The sequence below is a fragment of the Apodemus sylvaticus genome, chromosome 3, assembly GCF_947179515.1.
Source record: "Apodemus sylvaticus chromosome 3, mApoSyl1.1, whole genome shotgun sequence".
In the NCBI taxonomy this organism is placed as follows: domain Eukaryota; kingdom Metazoa; phylum Chordata; class Mammalia; order Rodentia; family Muridae; genus Apodemus; species Apodemus sylvaticus.
The window spans coordinates 140,087,308-140,113,085 of NC_067474.1; the positions used below are offsets into that span (position 1 = coordinate 140,087,308).

The 25,778-nt window shown below is 37.0% G+C and overlaps 1 protein-coding gene across 1 annotated transcript in view; it reads right to left on the reverse strand.

Moving 5' to 3' along the window:
- The window catches only part of Ago3 (argonaute RISC catalytic component 3), a 91,533-nt gene that overhangs the window by 60,266 nt on the left and 5,489 nt on the right, over positions 1–25,778 (reverse strand). The window contains exons 2-5 of the mRNA XM_052177371.1: positions 17,475–17,646; positions 8,802–8,922; positions 4,300–4,508; positions 3,084–3,220 (exon numbers count right to left, since the gene is read on the reverse strand). Coding sequence (XP_052033331.1) covers positions 3,084–3,220; positions 4,300–4,508; positions 8,802–8,922; positions 17,475–17,646 — 639 coding nt within the window. The remainder of the gene's footprint in view (positions 1–3,083; positions 3,221–4,299; positions 4,509–8,801; positions 8,923–17,474; positions 17,647–25,778) is intronic.

The window sequence follows — 25,778 nt, forward strand, 5'->3', positions numbered from 1 at the left end:
TGGGCGACAGAGTGTCAGGGGGAACTGGAGTTAGGAAGTAAAGAGCAGATAGAGTCAAAATACATTTTATACACTCATGAAATTCTCAAAATAAAATTTAAAAAGAAAAAAAAGAGCTGGGCGGTGGTGGCACACGCCTTTAATCCCAGCACCTTTAATCCCAGCACTTGGGAGGCAGAGGCAGGCAGATTTCTGAGTTCAAGTCCAGCCTGGTCTACAAAGTGAGTTCCAGGACAGCCAGGGCTACACAGAGAAACCCTGTCTCAAAAAAAAAAAATAAAAAAATAAAAAAAATAAAAAATAAAAAAAAATAAAAAGCAACCAATAGTTTATTACAGTGTATGGCTAGCCAAATCAAGGCCTTAGGCTCTACTCTTAGTACTTAAAAATATCAATAAATATAGAAGTAAAAAAGAATGAATCACAAATGGTCCTCATATTAGTAAAGAACTATTTGTTTTGTTTTGAGGCAAGTACAGTAAGAAACTCATGCCTGTAATCCTGTAGCTAGGAGGCTGAGCCTAGAGTACAAGGGCAGCTCTGACCATACAGGGAGTTTTAGGCTAGGCTGAGCCACACATAAGAACCTGCTTTGTTTTGTTTTGTTGTTTTGTTTTTTAACAAAACAGACTAATAAATCAACAACAACAAAAATCACTTAAAATAGCAAATTTAATTGGCAAAAACCTAAGAGTTTGATAGCACATATATAAAGAAACAACTCTTCTGACTAGTGGATGAAAAACAATTATAGCCTCTACGGTGAGGAATCTGGAAATTCTAATTCTGCTTTTTTTTTTTTTCAAGACAGGGTTTCTCTGCAGTAGCCTGGCTGTCCTGGAACTCACTTTGTAGACCAGGCTGGCCTTGAACTCCGAGATCCACTTGCCACTGCCTCTTGAGTGCTAATATTATAGGTGTGTGCCATCATTGCCCAGCTTCAAAATTATAAGTACATTTACTTTTGACTTATCAGTCTCATCTCCAGTAATTTATCCTACTCATTCGTTAAATATATGTAAACTAGTATTTGGAGATAGCACATAATTAAAAATGTCCTTAATACCACACATAAAATGAACTGGTTAAACAGTGTCTCTCATTATTTCCACAGTGGCAAAACTGCTAGGAAAAAATGAGGAAACTGTGTTGATCTAGAAATACCCATGGACCCATGGAGGGATGGCTAATTCCATATACTAAGCAAGAAACATGAAGAACCTCGAACATATTGCTGTGCTAGGAAGCAAGAGAAGTATCAGTGACTTATCAACTGGATACTGTGCCTTGGCATTCCACTAGCTCTAAAAAGAACAGAATGAGAAAATTCACCAGTTAGTAATCTCTAGTGAAATAAATGGTCTGGGAGCAATGATCAATGAATACATCAGTAACTGCCAAGTTTGAGTAGGGCTTATAAAATAGAGACCTCTGTACCCACTGACTGTTCTATGGATTCATCTTTGTACCACCATTTAGACCCCTAGTACCGCTTCCAAATAGAACATAATACAAAACACTTATATCTTCTACACAAAGTGAATTAAACTTTTAGGGATAACTTATTTTTCAGGAAATACAGAGGCTAGAGAAACCCAGTCTTAAGAAAACAAAGTCAGAAACAGATTTGGGGATTGTCTACAATACATTTTCAGAAAGAAGGTTCCTTAAGTAGTCAATGGAATTTAAAGAGAGGAAAAGACAAGGGCAGGGGAAGGAGAGTGAGGTGCAAATCTTGTTAATTCTGATTCAGATCAATTACATAGAAAAAGACATTTGGGACCATCAAGAAATTTGATTCTACTGGCTGCAGGGCTTCAGAAATATGAAACCTTGGGGGCTGGAGGCTGGAGAGTGGGGGAGCCTCTAGAAAGTACCAGAGACCTGGGTGGTGAAAGACTCTCAGGACTCAAAAGGAATGGACCTTAGATGAAATGCCCTACAGTGGGGAGATTCCATCTCCAGTAGAAAGACAGGGTATCAAGTTGAGGGATGAGGCTGCCATCCCACAGTCAAAAACTCTGACCCAGAATTGTTCCTTATAGACAGGTGTGCTTACAGACAGGGGCCTAGCATGGCTGTCCTCCGAGAGGCCCAACAAACAGCTGACTGAAACAGACTTAGATATTTACACTCAACCACTGGTCTGAAATCGGAATTCCTGTGGTTGTATCAGGGAAAGGCTGGAAGAAGCTGAGGAGGAGGGCCACCCCATAGGAAGGCCAGCAATCTCAACTAACCTGGACCCCTGAGATCTCTCAGACAAGGAGCCACCCCCCTCAACCTATACGGCAGAGAACGGCCTCAGTGGGAGATGATCCTAACCCTAGGGAATGGGGAGATCTGTCGGGGTTGGGGACACAACATCCTCTTGGAGATGGGGGGGAGTAGGGGTGGGGTGGAATGAGGAACTGTGAGAGGGTAGACCGGGAGGGGGAGTAATGACTGGACTGTAAAAAAATAAAAGTAATAAAAATTTTTTTCAAAAAGAAAACATTATAATTTTCAGTGGTGTATGTAGAATGTGACTTAAATTTTTGCAGAGAGGAAAAAAGGCAAGGTAGAAAATTTCTGACAAAATGAATAATGACTACATACATATGGCAGTTCACCATATTATTCTCTCTACTTTATATACAAGCTTGAAAATATTTGTAGGAAAGCACCTAAAAATAAGAATGCAATTAGTAACATATTAGTACAACAGTAATGCCTGGCTATGATTACTAAGACCAACATTCTTCTCTTAAGATATGAATTATAATGAAAGGCTGACATAAGAGTAAAGAGAACAAAAGTCAATTATTTGTAAGATAAAATTCTCAATTGATCACATCAGGGCTTTTACACATTTTCATGGACCTGATTTACGTTTAACAGCATTCTCACACAGGTTCTGTATTAAGGATTTATAAATGAACTATAACAAAAATATTAAGGTTTTATTAGGTTGTCATTCTCATATATATATGAATGAATATCCAAGTATTACTTTAAGACATATAACTGTATAAATAAAACCATATATACATGCCATATAGAAATCGAATACCCAATTCAGAATATGGTTTTAGTTCCCTTACCATCAATATTTAGCATCATTTTCCACATGGCAGGCCGAACAGACTGATGGAATCCAAACCATACTTCCCTGCCCCCTCCAAGAGGGTGGTCATATCCTTCTGGAGCTGAGAAAAAGGATCGCCCCACAGGCGTATATCTACAAAATTAAAATGGCATGTTCATTCCTTTCCTTCTAAGACTAATATATAAATCTTCAGGTCAGGGGACACTAAAGCAAAGGCAGTTTATTATAATGATATTTTTATATACATGAAAGCAAAAAGCTATTCTAAGTGAAGAAATTCATCAGCAGCCCTCTTTGAAATTGTCTATTTTTAGAATTAGTTTACACAGCAATATATTTTCCTTTTTTTTTTTTTTTTTAAAGACAAAGTCTCACTGTATAGCTCTTGGAAGCACAGAACTCACAATGTAAACCAGGCTGACCTCTAACTCACAGAGATCTGCCTGCTTCTGCTTACCAAGTGCTGGAATTGATGGTGTATGCTATCTCACTTGTCCCTTAAAATACTTTGCTAAAAATAAGAATATTGCAACTTTAAAATGTTAAAGAGTAAGTTATTTATACAACCATGTTTAAAGATATATATTTGACATATTTAAATCCAGAAATACAAAATGCTAGTGTGATTTTAAAAACTGTACCTTTTCCTCCTTTTTTCCCCATGCAGGAGTCCGAATGCAGGGCCTCAAGTATGCTGGGCCAATTTTCCACCCCTGTCCCCCATCACCAGCCCAACAGTAGCAATTTCAACACAATCTGACATTATTATATAATAATATAAAATCACTTTTAAAACAGGTGACTTAAGTTCATAGTATATCTGAAAATGTCAGTTATTCAAGACTTTAGGTCCCAAGAAAAAAATAATTCATTACATAGCTAAACTAATGATTGATATTTTTTTTGGATTTGGTCTTTTTGAGACAGGGTTTCTCTGTGTGGTCCTGGCTGTCCTGGAACTCACTCTGTAGACCAGGCTGGCCTCGAACTCAGAAATCCTCCTGCCTCTGCCTCCCAGAGTGCTGGGATTACAGGCGTGCGCCACCACCGCCCAGCTTAATGATTGATATTTTACATGATACTACTGTACAAATGAAATAATAAAAAACATACAGCATACAAAGAATAACCAAGAAGGCCTATACTACTCTCTTAGGAAAAAGTCCTTCATATTAAAGATCTAAAGAGGAAAAAGAGCCAGTACCACCTACTTCATAGATGGCAGATGTCGGAGCACCACATCAACAGCATGGACCGGGTTAGTGCTGATTGGCTTGTCTAATTCCAGTGGCTCAGGCAAAGTCCCTCCAGTCAGTACTTCATGTAGTAGGTGCCAACTGACTCGAGACACAAATTTGACTGACACCTTGAAAGGTCGATCTTTTCCACCTTCCCCAGGTAATGTAACATCTAAATCTACCTGTTAATGGTACAAGACCCAAGTGTAAAACGATGAAAGAGATAAATGTAATTATTTAAAATTTAACTTATAAAAACACCCCAGGATTTAAAAAATCTTAATGCCAAATTAACAGAATAAAATTGCCAAGGCTGGTTGATATCTATGGGAGGATTCCCCTTCCCTGAGGAGAAGCGGAGGGGTAAATGGGTAGGGAGGTGAGAGGAAGGGACTGAGGAGAGGAGGGAGAGGAAGCTGTGAGCAGGATGTAAATAAATAACTTAATATAAAAAATTATAAAAAAAACTTAAATACATAGTTTATTCATGGCAGTTACAGACATCATTCTAAATCACTGGAAACTACTTAAATATGCTAACATTTTGGCAGCTATAAAAAAAGAATAAAAATCTTTTGGAACTGTTATCTGATCATTTCTCAGCCATATTATTAAATGCACAACCCAAATATGAAAGACTATGAAGGACAAAAGCTGTTGTAGGAGAAAAAAAATGAGAAAATACTCATGAACTGCTTCCTTTTGTAAAAAAAAAAGAAACACAAGAAGGAAGCACAAACCAGACACAAAGAAACTGGTTCAGTTCCTCTAGGGAATGTATTGGAAGAGATAAAGGGAAGGCAATGCTAGTATATTTTAGGGGTGGAATCTTGAGATTTGGGAACATTCTAAAATTCTAAATACACAGGGTATCATCTTAGTTACTTGAGAGGCTGAAGCTGGAAAATCACTTGACTCATAAGTTCAAGATTGACAAGGATGAGCCAGATATGGTGATTCATGCTGGTAATCTCAGTATGAAGAAAACAGAGACAGCCAGGAGGTGGTGGCACACAGTTTTAATCTCAGGACTCAAGATGCAGAGGCAGGCCAATCTCTGTGAGTTCAAGGCCAGCCTAGTCTACAGAGTGAGTTCCAGGTCAGGCAGGGCTACACAGAGAAAGCCTGCCACAAAAAGAAAAGGAAAAGGAAAAAAAAAGCAAGCAAGCAAGTAGAGGCAGAAAGATCAGTGTAAATTCAAGGCTAGATTAGTCTACATAACAAATTCTAGATCAACCAGAAACAAACAAACAAACAAACAAACAAACCAAAACCAGAGGCAAGAAAAAACGTCTAACAATGAAGAAAAAACTCTAGCATAAACAGAATCAAATGAATACAAACATATTTCAAATAAATAGAGAAAACAAGAATCCTTTTAAATATAAATCACCAATTGCTAAAAAATATAAGAATACGATCCTTAAAGGCTATTTCTTATATAAAAACTAAAAACTCTGCATCTACATCAAAGCGTACAACTGACAGGGGGAAGACAGTCCATAAAATGTCAAAAAAACAAAACAAAACAAAACAAAACTTTGTAAAGTATATATGTGAAAAGGGATTAGCATCCAGAACATTAAAAAACAAACAAATACTCCTGTAACAATTAACTGCAAAACCAAAAAAGCCTAATTTAAAAACTGGACAAAATATTTGAATGGACATCTTAATAAAAGTAAAAATGACCAATGAATACATAAATAGCACTAATTTGGAGAGAATCCAAACCACAATGCAATTGGACCTGGCTGTACAGACTTATAATATCAGCTCCTTGGAAAGCAAAGGCAGGAGGACTTTAAGTTGACAGCCTTGTACTACAGAAAGGGTCAAAGGTCAGCTCTGCATTATACAATGTGATCTAAATGGTACCTATCAACAGAAAATTGATGAACAAAATGTGTTGTATAAATGTAATAGATTTATTACTCAGCTTTGAAGAAATTTTATAGTATGGATATAATTTGAAGATTTAATGCTAAATGAAATAAGCAAGCCATGAAAGGATAAATGCTTCATGATTCCATTTACTTGAAGTATCTTGTGGTGTCAAATTCAGACCCAGAAAGGAGAATGCTAGTTGCCAAGTGTTGATGGGAAAGGGCAATAAAGAATGTTTAGTGGTACAGAGTTTCAACAGGATAAAGACATTTCTGGATGGATAGTGTTAATAGTTATATAGCATTGTAAAGGTAGTTGACAGCAGTGAATTGTACTTGAAAAGTGACTAAGAAGTTATTTATACTTTGTAAGTAAAAACAAATAAAAACAAAAACAATACTTCCCCTTAAGATACTAAACACAAGGAGAAAAAAATATTTTGGTAGAAAAAAACGGGCAGAAATCAACTTAACCAAGTGTTAAAGTTAATATTACCATTAATGGAACAAATATATAGTGTGCACCACTAGGTACAACTGCAGTGATAAGAACATTCTTGGCAATATTATAGCCAAAAATACATAAATAAAACATAACCAGGGGAAGGAGATAACAAATACACTTCAGGGTCAGTCTGAAGAATATCTTGCCTATGATATCATGTTTATCATGTTTACATCATAAAAGAAAAGAAAAAGGCTAGAGAATTGTTCCATAATAAAGACTAAAGATGTGATGCGTGGTAGCATGATCCTGAAATGGAGTCTTTATCAGAGGAGGGAAGACACTAAATAACATAATTAGAACAATGGGCAATGCTAGAATATAGATTGTCAATTAGAAAAAAGTCTTATGTCAATATCAAATGTTTTTGTTTGTTTGTTTGTTTGTTTTGAGACAGGGTTTCTCTGTGTAGCCCAGGCTGTCCTGGAACTCACTCTGTAGACCAGGCTGGCCTCCAACTCAGAAATCCGCCTGTCTCTGCCTCCCATGTGCTGGGATTAAAGGCGTGCGCTACCACTACCCAGCTTAATATTAAACTTGCTTAAGTTGGTAAATATCGTTTTTATCCTTATTGTTAGAGAATAATATATATTAAAGTATTATTAATGAGTACAATGTATGCAACCCAAGTGTGAATGGATATGGGAAAGGTAAGTATATATGCATGTTTCTTTATATCAATATATCAAGCAATAATGAAAGCAAAAGAGAGTAAGAAAAAATGTTAAAATCAGTGCAACAAATGTTGAAGGCATTAGTGAGTCTGAATGAAGGGTATGTGAGTGTTCTGCATTGTTCTTGAAGCTTTTGCAATTAGATTAAAAATGATCATATTACAGAGGAATGGATATAGAATGTGGTACATTTACACAATGGAGTACTACTCAGCTATTAAAAACAGTGAATTTGTGAAATTCTTAGGCAAATGGATGGACCTAGAAAATATCATCCTGAGTAAGGTAACCCAATCACAAAAGAACATACATGGTATGCACTCACTGATAAGTGGATATTAGCCCAAAAGCTCCAAATACCCAAGATACAATTCACAGACTACATGAAGCTCAAGAAGAAGGAAGACCAAAATGTGAATGTTTCAGTCCTCCTTAGAAAGGGGAACAAAATAGTCACAGGAGCAAATATGGAGACAAAGTGCAGAGCAGAGACTGAAGGAAAGGCCATCCCAAGACTGTCCCACCTGGGTATTCTTCCCAGACATAGTCACCAAACTCTGACACTATTGTGAGTGCTAAAAAAGGCTTGCTGAAATGAGCCTGATATAAGCTGTTTCCTGAGAGGCCCTGCTAGAGCCTTACAAATACAGAGTCAGATGTTCGCAACCAACCACTGCACTGAGTGTGGAGTCCCCAATGGAGGAGTTACAGAAAGGTCTGAAGGAGCTGAAGGGGTTTACAACCCCATAGGAAAACAACAATATCAAACCCCCAGCGCTTCCAGGAACTAAGTCACCAACCAAGGAGTACACGTGGCTCCTGCTGTATATGCAGCAGAGGCCGGCCTTGTCAGGCATCAATGGGAGGAGAGGTCCTTGGTCCTATGAAGGTTCAATAGATGTCCCAGTGTAGGGGAATCAAGGGAGGGGAGGTGGGAGTGGGTGGTGGGTGGAGGGATACCCTCATAGAAGCAGGGGAAGAGGGGATGAGATAGGGGGTTTCTAGGAGAGGGGGAAATCGGGTAAGGGGATAACACTTGAAATGTAAATAAATTAAAATAAATAAATAAAAATGAAATGATAGCAGTTTAAAATGGTATAAAATAATTAAAGGGAAATACAGGGGCTAAGGAAATGACTCAGTGGAAGAGTGCCTGTTCTTGCAGAGGGCCTAGGCTTGGGTCCCAGCACTCACATGGCTGCACACAACTAGCTATAACTCCAATCACCAGGGAACAGATGTTCTTTTCTGGCCTCCTTGGGAACTGAAGAAACATGGTGCATAGACACAAATGCAGGCAAAATAAGAATAAGCAAATTACATAAAATAAGAATAAATAAATCTAAAATAAGAATAAAATAAAGGAGATACAGCACAAGTATAGCTTTACAATAAAGAAACACATCTTACCCCAGTGGTTGCCACAGGAAGTGGATTGGCTGTGTAAAGGCTTCTTTTTCCATCATAAACTGGTCTACGGTCTCCAAATATAGTCACTTTAAAATGCTGAACCATTGAATCAACTACTTCTCTAAAAAAGGGAAAAAAATACATTCACATAACCCTCTGCAAAATGAAACACAAAATTATCAACTGAAGTAGTTCCTGGAACTGTTTAATGACCTTAAAACAAGATTTGCTTTTATACCACAGCTTAAAATAGCAGAAAGACTGAGTGCTGGCAAAGGATGACACATATTTCTCAGACAAAAAAAAAAAAAAAAAAAAAAAAGAACGAATCTAACAAGCCAATCATTTGGGGATACTGTTGATCAGAAAACTACTATTAGAATTTGATTCAAAATCTCTTTCATCTTTTCTAAGAGCTCCCCAACTATTTACCTTTCTCTCTCTCTCAAAAAAAAAATGTTCTTTACACTGTGCTAAACTACATCTTGTTTGTATCTCTATTTAGAACAGTCAGTCTATCATGTCTTAATTATATTCTTCATTCCTACAGTGAGTTCTTTAGAGCAATGAAAACATCCTTATAGTCCCGACTCTTTCAATACCACCTAATCAGTGAGGTGCTGTGAAATGTCCAGCTGGGGGTGGTGCTCAGTGGTAGAAAACGTGCTAGCATATATAAGGCCCTATGCTCACTCCCCAATACCACAAAGAAAAAACTCTCGTTTTGTTCAGCAAACATTTTGATCCCAATGTATAGTAAAATGGAAAGGCATTAGAGACTTACATTAAAAAAAATTTGTCTATGGAGAATTATACCAAATACCAGCAAACCAATATGTTGTTTTACTCACAAATGCTTTAAGACAGTGAAAGATATCTAAAAGGATATATGCTAATTTATGTCTGGAGAGGAACTGTTTACACAATTGCAATATATCACAAGTAAGAGCACACTTGTACAGTACTGGTATGATTTAAAGTAGAATCAAAAGATTAAAATCTAGCTCAAACAAGTAGGGAGGAAAGGGAGAGAAGAAAATCAGAATTTTCCAGAACAAAAGAAGAAATCAAGTTGACTTAATTCCCAGGAAAATTTTCTACACAGAACAAAAAGAAAAAATTCTATTACCCACCCTGTTTTTAGGATTTTTGTGTTTTATTGAAAACTGTCTTAAAACAATATCATGTCTTTCATGTGTAATGTGATACCAAAGATTTGATTCATCTATCAACCTTGGAGTTCAACAAATTTCAAAGACTTTGCTATTTAAAGTTTCCTTTTGTGGCTATTACAAAGTCCAATTTTTAAAAAATGTATATGACTGCCAAATAAAATCATACAAATCTCATTCGTAGATTTTTTTTTAACTCAACAACTGTTTTTAAGATTACTAATTCCTGGAAGCTCAAACCACTATAAACATAAAAATGGTAGAGGATATTGAAACAGTAGGGCAAGAATATCTCAGAGATAAAAACATCCTGCTTTGATATATAGCACATAGTAGTTTCTTAATAAATTTCCTAGCAGTGGATAGTTGATCTATTTCAGTGACCTTCCAAAACTGAGAAGAAAACATCTAAAGCTGAATTAAACAACTTTTCTTCTAAGTGAAATCTGGTTTTATTTTGTTATTATTTCTATTTAATTAATGGTGCCTCTATATTCCTCCAATTTGAAACCTGGCTGATCTCTTTACCTGATGACTTGATGATTCCCATCTCTCCACAGCATTAGTAACTTTCCCATCTGAGTTACCATCACCTTAAATTAAGACTTTAGGCTGGGCGGTGCTGGCGCAAGCCTGTAATCCCAGCACTCTGGGAGCAGAGGCAGGTGGATTTCTGAGTTCGAGGCCAGCCTGGTCTACAGAGTGAATTCCAGGACAGTCAGGGCTATACAGAGAAACTCTGTCTCCAAAAAAACCAAACCAAACAAACAAAAAAGACTTCAGTTCTAGTAATTAGATTACTTTAAGTTTTTTTTTAAATGTCTTTTGATTTGTTTTTTTTTTCTCCAATCCTACTTAAAATGTATCACTGCTAAATAAATCCTTATGCTATGCTTTTATTCCTAGAGTACAAAAGCCTGTGTTAGGGTTGGATGTGTCGGCCCATATCTTAAATCCCAGCATCTGGGAAACAGCGGCAGGTGGATCTCTGTGAGTTCCAGGCCAGCCTGGTCCACAGAGAAAGAAAAACAAAAGACATCATCCTTGTCAGTTCTTGACACATAGACCCCTCTAACTGATGTCCTTCCTGCCAGCTCCATTTCCTATGCCCATTCTCCTAAGTTATCCCTTCTGATGTGTTTGATGAACCATGTACTCCTATGTGTTCTTACCGTTACCTTCTATATGTGATTTAAAAAAAAGCCTGATTCATACTGCTGTGGCAAGATCAGTTACTTTCTTAATAGTTATTTTTCAAAATTATTTTCAAAGGCTTCATCTGTGCAAAGCAGTTGTGATTTTAAACTCACTTGGTTCATTTCTGATATAACATTCTCTACATTATTTAGCCATTCTCCCACCAAGTAGACTTTATTTATCTAACTGACAGCTATAAAGGAAAGATAGCTGCAATGCACCATTTCCATACATGTATCCTTATGATTTGATGTAAGAATTAACCTCTGGTTATGTACCCAGAAAAAGGAGTGTAAGTCAAAGCGAATTTTATCAATGAACTACTATGAACAATGAACTACGGAATTGCTCTCCTAAATGGTTATAATAATCAACACCCTTTGATGCTCTATTTTATTATGTCTCAGTCAAGAGTTTACTTTCTAATATTTACTAGCCTGATGGGCATAACTTAAAATCTTTTTAAATTTAGCTCTCACTTATTACAAAGTAATTTGAACATCTGCGTATGTTTCTACTCTTCTGCAAATGCCCTATTTGTTTCCTTTGTACCCATTGGAATTTTACATTCTTCCTGTTGAAGCCATTTGCAGTCTAGATAATAATTCACAGTCAGGATTAGTCCCTATAACAATCTTTGCCCACAACTGTTTTAACATTGACTACGTACCTGCTTAACTGAACCCATAATTTTATATTACTAAATTAATCAATATTTTCACCTGTGACTTCATACTTTTGAGTTGCTGTTCAAGAAACATGACCTCAATACAGACTGCATATTCCTTATCTGAAATGCTTAGAACTAGAAGCATTTAAATGTTTTAAATCATTGCATATACACACATATGTGTATAAAAATGTTATTTCTCAGCCAGAAAGAAAAACAAAATCCCGTCAGCTGGAGGAAACATGACATAATGAGTCATATACTAAATGAATGAGCCAGAAACAGATGTACAAGAGTTATATGTTTTACTTTCATAATTGGAAGCTAGAATTAAAAAAGAAAAGTATACATCCTGATAGCCATTAGTAGGTCAGGGGATCGAACAACATAAAGAAAGAAAGCAACCAGTATAAGAAGCAAGTTTGAGGAATGCTATGACTATGTGCAAGATACCTGTGGAGCTGAAGATAGCTCAGATATCTATAAATATATATATGAAGCATTTGCTGTTCTTACAGAGATCCAGGGTTCAGTTTTTAGCATCCACATGGTAGCTCACAACTGTCTGTAGGCACACACATGGTACATAAACATTCATATAAAACACTCATAGACATAAAGACAAAAGATATACATATATGCAAAATCATTAATTGTGGTGGCTAGTTTTACCTTACCTTGACAAACTAAAATCATCTAAGAACAGGGAACCTCAATTAAGGAAATGCCTATATAAGTTCAGACTATAAGAAAGCCTGTAAGGCATTTTCTTAGTGATTGACGAGGAAGGACCCAGCCCGTTGTAGGTGGTGCCATCCCTGTGCTGGTGGTCCTGGGTTATGATCAGGGCTGAACAAGCCCTGAAGAGCAAGTAGCACTCCCCCATGGCCTCTGATTCAGCTCCTGCCTTTAGGTTCCTGCCCTGTTTGAATTTCTGCCCTGACTTCCTTTGATGATGAACAGTAAGATGAATGTATAAGCCAAATAAATCCTTTCCTCCATAACTTGTTTTTTTTTAAGGGTCATGGTGTTTCATCACAGCAACAGAAATCCTAAGACAATGAAATATTAAATTGTTAAAATTACAATTATGCAAAAGCAAAAATACAAAAGAAATCATGCTCATCAGTTAGAATTTATTTATATTATTTAAAGGAATAATTTGTATGTATGTGTATATGTGTGGGGGTATGCAAGTGTATATAGGTGTGTGTATGTGAACATGTATGTGCATGAGTGTGGATGAATGCCCTATGAGACTGAACTCAGGTCCTCATGCTTACAAAACAAATACTTTGAGCACTCTCATAGGCCCTCACAAATATTTTTGAAGTATAACAGAGGTTTTTCAAATAATAAATAGATATACCACAGTGCATTATCATCAAATATAATAAACTGTTTTTCTTTTATAAATAATAACAGGTTATCACTCTATAGCCTAAATTCATACCAAAACCAACTACTTCAGCCTTCCTCCTAAATGCTGGGTTTCAAGTGTAAGCCAACACATCTAACTTTCAAACATTCTAATACTAAGAATGAATTCTAGCAATTATCAGGAACTATTAACTGATTATACATACATATATATTTTTTTCAGTACAGTATAGTTATGGAATATCTGTCTTCTATTGTAACAACAGAAGCAGAGAAGGTGGGAATATAGTCATGATTTTTTTTTAGTTAAATGTAGAATTTCTAGCAGAACATTTGTGTGTATCATTAAAACAATTTCTTAGCTTTATAAGACATGAAACTAATATAATTAAAATACATAACTTTTTTGAAGTGGAAACTTATGGTTTCTTTGGAAAGTCAGTTTTATCAGATGGTGTTTTGGGGGGCAAACACGTGAAGGATTGTTTTCCTAAAGTGGACACAGGAGGAAGGATGTTCTGCTAAAGCAAGCATGTGAAGGACACATGATGAAGCATTCTTCACTAATAGCACACATGGAGTGGTTCTCCTTACACTGTGTGGCTGGGCTCTGTTTGTTGTAACTCCCTAGAGAGAAATGCACCAAAAACCTTCTGGTGGTGATTTGGTGGCAGCTTTTTGCCACTTCCTCAGACTCAGACTGATTGGCAGAGTGATGCTAGCTGATGAAGACTCCTGTGGAATTTTCCTAAGATAGACTCATAGGCTGAGGCAAGACCCATGGAGGACACATGATGTTTGAAGGGAGTATAAATAGGACCTAAGGGACAGTGAGAAGGCTTCTATAGCTAGCTTTACATAGCTAGCCTCAGCTTCATTGAGAGTCATAGCAAAGAACTTCTAGCCTAATCGCTCCTAAGGATTTGACTAAGGCCTTGGCGTTTCTGCTAAGTCGTATCACTGCTGATGATTTTTGTTTGCTATCCTGACACTACTGAACTGACCTGCTAATATATTCGTCAAGTATTTACAAGTGGATTGAACTGCCACTGCTGAATCCTGTGAACTGATCTGCTGATTTCCTTACAACACAGATTGGATTTGCTCCAAAGAACAATTTCTAAACAGGTTCACTTCCCCTAATAATCTTTCTTCTCCACTACCCCTGGTGGGTGGTGGGCTAGAAGATAGGTTAAAGCATTTAAGAACCATCATTAAAGTAGGGCTGAGAAAAATGTAAGCTTACACAGTTTAACTTAAAATTTTAAATTATATTATTTGTGAGTGTGTGTGTATGTGTGCGTGTGTATAGGTACATGTGACACAGCATGCATGTGGAAGCCAGAGAACAACTTGTAGAAACCAGTTCTCTCCTGCCATGTGGGTCTCAGGAAATCAGGTATGGCAACAGGGGCATTTACCCACTAAGCAATCTTGCCAGCATTCTGTCTGTTTGTTTTAGATGGGGTCTTACTGTGTAGCTTAGGCTGTACTGGAACTTGCTATGTAGACTAGATTGTCTGGAACTCAGACATCCACCTTCCTCTGCCTCGCTGCAAGGATTAAAGGCATATGCCACTATACTAGGAGAATCACCCCAATATTTTAACTTAAAAAGTATTTAAGAAAATAATTTTGGAAAGAAAATTTAATTAAATGGAGCTAAGTTTAATCTAACCTTCAGTGGCTTCCTTTCATTAACAAGCTTAGTCTGGGAAAGGGAGAATTCTTTGTTTATTTGGGTTTTGTTTTGTTTTTGAGATAGGGTTTCTCAGTGTAGTATTGGCTGTCCTGGAACTCACACTGTAGACCAGGCTGGCTGGCTTTGAACTCACTGAGATACTCCAGCCTCTGCCTCTCAAGTGCTGAGATGAAAAGCATGGGCCACCACTGTTTGGCTTAAAAACTTTTTTAAAAAAGATTTATTTATTGTTATATGTAAGTACACTGTAGCTGTCTTCAGACACACCAGAAGATGGCTTCAGATCTCATTACAGATTGTTGTGAGTCACCATGTGGTTGCTGGGATTTGAACTCTTCAGAAGAGCAGTCATTGCTTTTAACCGCTGAGCCATCTCTCCAGCCCTTGTTTTGCTTTTCGAGACAGAGTTTCTCTGTGTAGCCCTGGCTTTCCTGGAACTTACTCTGTAGAACAGGCTGATCTTGAACTCAGAAATCCCTCCGATTCTGCCTCCCAAGTGCTGGGATTAAAGTCATGTGCCATCACTACCCAGCAAGAATTCTTGTAGAAAATAATATTATTTTTTCTTCCCAGAACTTCAAAATACAGTTTAAAAATTTATCTGGCAATTATTCTGAGAATGGAACTTACCTGAGTATCCTGAGTTTTATGGAAGGCTGTAGTCTACCTTCCCACTCTTACCTCAACTAGCACTGTCTACATCTTAGTACTATCGTCCTGTGGTATACAGACTGTAAACTCTAATTTAATGAACAAGTATTTCATTTCCACATTTAAAGACATTGTGAAAATTTGTAACAGTCTATTCAGGTTCATACCCAGTCACATTTAGTTGGACAGAACTGGGGTCCTATTTCTAACATATATGAAGTTTAGTTGTTGTGACCACTCACCTCTTTAAAAATACATATTAAACCTGCTCTCTTACCAAATGGTCATTTCCTTTCTTTTTTATATATTTAAAAATGTATTTATGTGCATAAGTGTTTTGCCTGAATGCATGTCTGTGCATCATGTGTTGCCTGGTGCCCACAGAGGCCCAAAGAGAGTGTTGGATCCCCAGGAATAGAGTTACAGATTGTGAGCTACCTAAAGCAGCCATCTCTCCAGCCATATAATAGTCATTTTTAATCAAAATAAGCCAAACAAACAAAAAAGTAGATGAAGCTAACACATATACTCAAAAGCAGAAAGTGAGTGTGGAGAGCAAGGCCGCAAGAAGCTGACTCAGAGTGACTCACAGCATTTCCTGGGTAGCTCACCAAGAGAAAGCCTCTGACTACAGTGCAAACATTTTTGGCTAGGATACCTATTCTAGTATTGTTCTTAATGCCTTACTGTTACATATCTATACATGTGACATAAGAACAAGAAACACCTCATGCTCAAGAGTTATTGGAAAACCCCAGTCACTTAAAAAGATAATTCTGACATTATAGAAGGTAGCAACACAATCTTTACATTAGAAAGAAACAATTTGATGTAGCTTTATCGATTTTGAAAAGGTTAGCTAGAACTAACTGCTGCATTTTGACCCTTAACTATTTTGGTAATGCTCAGAAGGAATTGAAAAAAGGCTCATGGTAACCCATATCTGTAATGCCAGCACTGAGACTGAGGTAGAAGGAACTACCTAATAGCAACACAAAAGGCATGCTCAGAATGCTTGGCCAGATTTCAAACATGTAAACATGACTTGAACCTTTTTGTTTTGTTTTTGTTTGATGGTGCTTTCTATTTTATAAATGGATGTTCAAATATATATTGCACATACAAATAATCAATATATAATATGCCTAAAGAATCTATTACTCTTTCACAGAGGTCCAGAGTTCAATTCACAGCAACCACATGGTGGCTCATAACCATCTATAATGTGATCTGATCCTGTTTTCTAGCATGCAGGTGCACATGCAGATAGAGCACTCATACATAAAATGAATAAATTCTTTTAAAAAAGAATCTATTGCACATATAAATGTATGCATATATAATCATATATTACATATATACTCATATTACACATGTATGATATATAATACACATGTTATAATTTAATCAGATTTTTATGTCTTTTCCAAACATTTTTACTTTAGTCTTTCCTTGACTATATTCACAAGTCTTTGCTTGCTCTTACAATTCTTTTATTAATTCATGTTCCATCCTGATCACAGCCCACCTCTCTCTTCAAGACAGGGTTTCCCTGTGTAGTCCTGGCTATCTTGGACTCACTCTGTAGCCCTGGCTAGACTTGAACTCAGAGCTCCACCTGCCTCTGCCTTACAAATGGTGGCATACACTACCATGCCCATTGCTTAAACTTTATTTATTACCACACGAATAACATGTAAGCTCATAGATAGTGGGATAATATCAAGGACATTTGAAGTTTTTTTTTTTTATCATCTATTGAAGTACAAATTTCAAAACAAATTATATATTCCTGGTCAAAGTATTACAAGTTACTATTATTTAAACATGTAAGATAGTCATAACTAATTTACTACAGCAAATACAAATAGCAAATGTCAGCTAAACTCCATGGCTCTTACCTGTTCACTCTTCGAGGACACTTGTCTGGTTTGATGTCGACCTCATAGAGGTAGACATCGATCTTTGGAATTTCAACTTGAAAACAGTTAGCCAATAGTTTAATGGGTTTGCCCATAGTGCCATACCCAGGTCTTCTGGGCACTATGAATAGGGGCTGGGCCCCAATGGGTCCTGTCAGGGAGGAGAAAAAAGTTTCACACAGTTAAAAGCCATATTTATATAATCTTGCATGCCATGGTTGTCTCCAGAGGGGCCCTGCCAGAGCCTTATACATACAGAGGCAGCCAACCATTGGTCTAGGCATGGGGGTCCCCAATGGAGGAGCTGGAAGGTGGTCCGGAGGAGCTGAAGGGGTTTACAGCCCCATGGGAAGAACAACGATGTGGTCACCAAGACGCCCCAGGACTCCCAGGGACTAAACAATCAACCAAGGGGTACACATGGTTCTAGCCAAAAATGTGGCAGAGGACTGCCTTGTTGGGCATCAGTGGGAGGAGTGGTCCTTGGTCAGATGAAGGCTCAATAGATGCCCCAACAAAGGGAAATCGAGGTGTGAGGAGGTGGGAGTGGGTCGAGTGGAGGGTCATATACTTGGAGGCAGGGGGTGGGAGGAGGGGTTGGGGGGTTTCAGGGAAAATTGGGAAATGTTTTACCATTTGAAATGTAAATGAAGATTATATTTAAAAAAATCAAAACTATAGGTACAGCTGATAAATGTTTAAACTTGGTCCTGAAAGATGACATTATTCCTAACATTTCAGTTTCTTTCATCTCATCTCATTCTCTTCATTAAGTATAAGGTACAGAAGAGACTTAGGAAAAACATCCTGATATCAGCTATTGGCCTTTACACACACAAGTGTATTAACCTACACAAACACATATATACGTAACACTCGTACATTCTCCCTCCTTCGTTCTCTACCCCCCCTTCTCTCTCTCAAATGTAGACTATTTGGGGTGGTCTGAAATCCTAACACCTAGAAAGCAGAAACACAAGAATTAGGAATCTAAGGTCAGAATTGGCTACACAGTGAATTAAGAGGCCAGCTTGGTTTACCTAAGAACGTGTCTCAAAAACAAACAAAAATGACAGAAAAAGGAAGGAAATAATCTATAATAGTAATTAGATGACAAAATGATTAAAAAGGAATTATTTGAAAAATAAATGGCAAGTTTTAAAATTTATTTGATATATTTAGTATATATTAATTTGTATATAGTATGTATGTGTGTAAGTGTGTGTGTGGAGGGGTAAACATGTGGACATCAGTGGACAACTTGAAGGAGTCAGTTGTCTTCTTTCACCATATGGGTCCCAGGGATTAAACTGGGTCTGACTTATTACTCACTGAACCATTTTACTGGCAAATTGGAAGTTTCGAGCAATGATGATTTTATTTAAATGAAGAAAATGACTTAAGTAATCAATGCCAGATCTTTTTTTTTTTAAGGAATCACGAGATGACATTAAAAATATCATGACAATAAATCTGACAGTGATGAAGCAGGCAAATTAGCAAGAAAAGACAACTTACTGACACATAATAGTATCTGAAATCCCAATAGTTCTCTGCTGGTAGAAATAGAAAATGGCACACTATAGCCACTCTGGAAAATTGTACAGTGCTTTGTAAAATACAAGCAGAAAGAAGCTGGAGAGGTGGCTCAGTGGTTCAGAGCACTGACTGCTTTTCCAATGGACCAAGGTTTGATTCTCAGTACTCAAATGAGAGGATAACCTCATTATCCTCTCTCTATAACTCCTGTTCTAAAGGACCTGATACCCTCTTCTGGCCTCAACAGATGATGGGCACATACATGTTGCACAGATACAAAATGACCATACACAAATAGACAGATTATGTAGGTAGGTAAGTACATACATAAATACATACATAAAGTGGAAAAAATAGCAAAAGTATGGGCTGGAGAGATATCTAAGCTGTTAAGAACATAGACTGCTCTTGCAGAGGATTACAGTTCAGTTCCCAGCACACATATTAAGTTGCTCACAACTATCTATAATCCCAGCTCCAGAGATCTGATGCCTTCTTCTGACCTCCGTGGACACCTGTACTTATATGTGCACGTATTTATATACATGCTGCCACAGGACTCACACATACACATACACATAATTGAATCTTGAAAATAACAGAGTAGTATATGATACAGTAAGTTTTTACATTTTTGTTTTATTGAGCATCTTCTTCTATTATTTGTAGTTTGTCTGTGGAAAGGCATAAATATGCTTGCTATGGTACATGTGTGGAGGTCAGAGGACAACTTTCAAAAGTCACTTCTCTCCTTTCACCCTATGGGCCCCACGGATTGAACTCAGATCCTCAGACTTGGCAAATGTACTTAATCTCGTAGATTCTGACATAAGCACTTGCTACATCAATGTCAGGATTATATGATCCAGTAATTCTACTTTAGGGGAGGGGTTATATGAATGTGTGATTGAATGTGTGTGTTTTAAAAATTTAAAGGAAAAAAACTTGAACAGAGATAATTTAACAGACGTTTATTGCAGCATTATTTACAACAGCAAAAAGATAAAAAGCAACTTAAATGTTATATATATATGGATAGGTATGGACGATATACTCAATGGCAAAGTATTCAACCTTAGAAGAAATTCTTGGATACATACTACAATATAGACCAGCTTTAGGACATAATGTTAAATGAAATAGACAGTTACAAAAGGACAAGCACTGTGTTACCCCTTTATATGAGATATGTATAACTTCTATAAAAAAGTCAGAGAGAGGGCCAGCAAGATGGTTCAGTGGGTAAAGGTACTTGCTGCTGAAGCTGACAAGCTGAGTTTGATTCACCAAACCCACAGGATGGGAGAACAGAATCAACTCTTCAAGTTGCCTCTTATGGGTGGCATCCTCCCCAGACACAAAATAAGAAATAAATGGTCTTTTGCTTTGTTTTAAAGACAAGAAGAAGACTGGTGGTGCACACCTTTAACCCAGCACTCAGGAAACAGAAGCAGACAAATCTCTATGTTAGAGAGCAGTCAAATCTACAGAGTTCCAGAGCAGCCAGGGCTACACAGAGAAACCCTGGCACACAAACACAAAAAAACAAAAAACAAAAATAAAATCAAACAAACAAGACAGGAAGAAATGTAGTTGTTAGGGGCTATCGCGGGAGCCAAAGTGGAGTCAGTTTTAGTTTTCCAAGATGAAAAGAGTTCTAGTGACTACTTGCACAACAGTGTGAATGTACTTTATCATTAGTGAACTGTACACTTAGGTGTACAGAAGATAAATTTAATGGTATGTGTATTTTACCACAGTTGAAAAAAAAAAGTCTAGCTGAGGATGGTGATACAATCTGGAAAATTGTATCACATGCTTCTTAAATATTGGCTTTAATGTGTCTTCCATCACGTACAGTTCTAATTTCATTAAAAATTTTTTCTTTTTCTATTTTGATTGAGTATATTTTTATGTTTTAATAGTTCCTGTATTTATTTACTTATGTGCATATCATGGAACATTTATGGAGGTGAGAAAACAGCATGTGGGAGTCAATCCTCTCCTCCTATCCTGTGGAGTACTGGGGACTGACCTCTGACATCAGGCTTGGTGACAGGCACATTTACCAATGAGCCATCTCACTAGCTTACCTGTGTGTGTTTATTTATTTATTTGGTTTTTTTTTTTTTGAGACAGGGTTTCTCTGTATAGCCCTGGCTGTCCTGGAACTCACTCTGTAGACCAGGCTGGCCTCAGAAATCTGCCTGCCTCTGCCTCCCAAGTGCTGGGATTAAAGGCGTGTGTCTTAGGGTTGTTTTGATTTGCATTTCCCTAATGACTAATGAAGTTGAGCATTTTTTAAGATGCTTCTCCACCATCCGAAGTTCTTCAGGTGAGAATTCTTTGTTTAACTCTGTACCCCATTTTTTAATAGGGTTGTTCGGTTTTCTGGAGTCTAACTTCTTGAGTTCTTTATATATATTGGATATTAGCCCTCTATCTGATGTAGGATTGGTGAAGATCTTTTCCCAATCTGTTGGTTACCGATTTGTCCTCTTGATGGTGTCCTTTGCCTTACAGAAACTTTGTAATTTTATGAGGTCCCATTTGTCAATTCTTGCTCTTAGAGCATACGCTATTGGTGTTCTGTTCAGAAACTTTCTCCCTGTACCGATGTCCTTAAGGGTCTTCCCCAATTTCTTTTCTATTAGCTTCAGAGTGTCTGGCTTTAAGTGGAGGTCCTTGATCCATTTGGATTTGAGCTTAGTACAAGGAGACAAGGATGGATCAATTCGCATTCTTCTGCATGCTGACCTCCAGTTGAACCAGCACCATTTGTTGAAAAGGCTATCTTTTTTCCATTGGATGTTTTCAGCCTCTTTGTCGAGGATCAAGTGGCCATAGGTGTGTGGGTTCATTTCTGGATCTTCAATCCTGTTCCATTGATCCTCCTGCCTGTCACTGTACCAATACCATGCAGTTGCTAACACTATTGCTCTGTAGTATGGCTTGAGGTCAGGGATACTGATTCCCCCAGATTTTCTTTTGTTGCTGAGAATAGTTTTAACTATCCTGGGTTTTTTGTTGTTCCAGATGAATTTGATAATTGCTCTTTCTAACTCTGTGAAGAATTGAGTTGGGATTTTGATGGGTATTGCATTGAATCTGTATATTGCTTTTGGCAAAATGGCCATTTTAACTATATTGATTCTACCGATCCATGAGCATAGGAGGTTTTCCCATTTTTTGAGGTCTTCTTCCATTTCCTTCTTCAGAGTCTTGAAGTTCTTGTCATACAGATCTTTCACATGTTTGGTAAGAGTCACCCCAAGATACTTTATACTGTTTGTGGCTATTGTGAAGGGGGTCATTTCCCTAATTTCTTTCTCAGCCTGCTTATCCTTTGAGTATAGGAAGGCCACTGATTTGCTTGAGTTGATTTTATAACCTGCCACTTTGCTGAAGTTGTTTATCAGCTGTAGGAGCTCTCTAGTGGAGTTTTTTGGGTCACTTAGGTAGACTATCATGTCGTAAGCAAATAATGATAGTTTGACTTCTTCCTTTCCAATTTGTATCCCTTTGACTTCCTTATGTTGTCGAATTGCCCGAGCTAGTACCTCAAGTACAATATTGAAAAGATAAGGAGAAAGGGGGCAGCCCTGTCTGGTCCCAAAAATTCAGGAGACAGCAGGTGTTGGAGAGGGTGTGGAGAAAGAGAAACACTCCTCCACTGCTGGTGGGGTTGCAAATTGGTACAACCACTCTGGAAATCAGTCTGGCGGTTCCTCCGAAAGCTGGGCACCTCACTTCCAGAAGATCCTGCTATACCACTCCTGGGCATATACCCAGAGGATTCCCCACCATGTAATAAGGATACATGCTCTACTATGTTCATAGCAGCCCTATTTATAATTGCCAGATGCTGGAAAGAACCCAGGTATCCCTCAACAGAAGAGTGGATGCAAAAAATGTGGTATATCTACACAATGGAGTACTATTCAGCCATTAGAAACAATGAATTCATGAAATTCTTAGGCAAATGGATGGAGCTAGAGAACATCATACTAAGTGAGGTAACCCAGACTCAAAAGGTGAATCATGGTATGCACTCACTAATAAGTGGTTATTAAGCTAGAAAACTGGAATACCCAAAACATAATCCACACATCAAATGAGGTACAAGAAGAAAGGAGGAGTGGCCCCTGGTTCTGGAAAGACTCAGTGAAGCAGTATTCGGCAAAACCAGAACGGGGAAGTGGGAAGGGGTGGGTGGGAGGACAGGGGAAGAGAAGGGGGCCTACGGGACTTTCGGGGAGTAGGGGGCTAGAAAAGGGGAAATCATTTGAAATGTAAATAAATTATATCGAATAAAAAAAATTAAAAAAAAAGGCGTGTGTCACCACTGCCTGGCTACCTGTGTATTTTTTTTAATAATTTCATTTATATATTGAGACAGGGTTTCTCCACATGGGTACTGAAAATAAAATCCGGGTCCTCTAAAGAGCAGCCAGTGCTCTTATTCTCTGAGCCATCTCTCCAGCCCTCAAATTATGAAAGTTTTTGCTTTAATATTCATAGAATACCTACTCTACCAATCATATTTCTAGGAATTTTTTCAATAGGTAGCACTGAAATAGTATTCAAAGATCTGTGTACTATGTACTAAGATACTTACCAAAGTTTTATTCATAATGAAGAAAATTGGAAAAAATCAAAACTACTACCTATAAGACTGATTAACATATTAAAATTAAATGTATATACCCATAAAAGTTATCATTGCTGACACAGGTATAAATAATGACATGGTGGGAATATTCATAATACATCATTTAATAGGAAAGGTATAGGTAAAAACAACATGACAAACAGGAAAACTTTTTTCTCTTCTCACCGCCCCCAACACCACATGGTCTGTCTGTGTAGCTCTGGCTGTCTAAGAACTTGCTCTGTGGACTGGACTGGCCTCCAACTCACAGAATTCCTCCTGCTGCCACCACTGCCAGCAACATTCTTTCTTTAAGGTAAATCCTTCTATGCTTGCTTTGGGATTACAAGCAATCAGAGTGATAGTTTTATGTGAAGGTTAGGATATTATTATATAATGTTATTTTGCATTCCTTTATAGTTTTGCTTTTTAAAACAAGGAATATGTATTTATTGTTCTATAGTTAAAAATATGTTTCTGTTTCATAAAGTAAATGTATTAAGTTCATCTCCAAATTTAGCAGAATGAAATGCCTGTGATTTTATGCCTTTGAACTCATATTAGTACACGTTAGTATGGAACTTCTAGTAAGTGCCTATTTGCCAATTTCAAATTCCATTTATTTATTCATACATAAACTCATCAAGAAAGACAGTGGTGCCGGGCGGTGGTGGCGCACGCCTATAATCCCAGCATTCTGGAGGCAGAGGCAGGCGGATTTCTGAGTTCGAGGCCAGCCTGGTCTACAGAGTAAGTTCCAGGACAGCCAGGGCTACACAGAGAAACCCTGTCTCGGAAAAACCAAATCCAAAAAAAAAAAAAAAAAAAAAAAAAGAAAGACAGTGGTTGCAGTCATATTCACTATACCTAAAGAATCACTTAGACAATATTAAACCTGTTAAGGGTTAATTGCCTCAGATGTTACTATAGATAGAAATCTTTTAAAGAATTTTCTCCCTTAAAAATAAGAGTAGGGCTGGAGAGATAGCTCAGAGGTTAAGAGCACTGACTGACTGCTCTTCCAGAGGTCCTGAGTTCAATTCCCAGCAAACACATGGTGGCTCACAACCATCTGTAATGGGATCTGATGCCCTCTTCTGGTGTGTCTGAAGACAGTGACAGTATACTCATGTACATAAAATAAAGAATTCTTTAAAAAAAGAAGAGTAAATATTAATATTAATAGATTTCAATCTATTCATTAACTATTTTCAAAATTCAAATAAATATTATGCATAACTTATGTTACTAGAAGATTTATAAATCAAAGAGTAGCAAAGTAGTATTAAATAAAACTAAAACAGTACATAAATTTACTAATTGTGAAATTTTTTGCAAACTTCCTTCTAAATATGAAAAAAAAATCTAAAAATGTTTCATTTATTCATGCTTATATTGCATCAACAATTTCTGATTTCCCAAAAATTTGAAAATTATAAAAAGAATAAAATAAGTATATGATATAAAATGAATACTTCAGGTTACTTTATTAAGCAGATATTCTAGACAAATGTACGAACCAAACTACAAAATTAATATAAATATAAACTAATAGATTATATATAAAAATAAACTAAAATATTAATACCAACATATATAAAAAGAAACTAATATATACTAATACCATCATATTAAGCAAAATTTGACCAAATTAAGGGAAATAGCAACTATTTCTTTTTATTTATTTTAACTATTTGCTAATCAATGCACAGAAATACACACTTAGGATGTAAGAGAATGCATTAGTTGTTTGAATTTCAACAATCTTTCTTAAAGCATTGGCTAGTCATAGAAAGTCATTAATATTAAAACAGATAATGGCAGAAAACCACAGAAACTCCAAATACAGAAAGGCTGTTCATGCATCCTAACAGCATAATCATTATGGTAGAAAAACACACAATATTCTTTCTCACATCTGTTATGTTAATGAGCCAAGAACGAGGGTTTATGAGTATTTCAGACAAGTGAATTAGAAAATAGGAATGTCTGGTAAATGTTGTTCAACCTAGCCCTCTGAAACTAAAAAGGGCTAGAAACAAAATCAGTTGCAAATAAATTATCTTTTTAGTTTTACTTTCCTGAAAACAGAT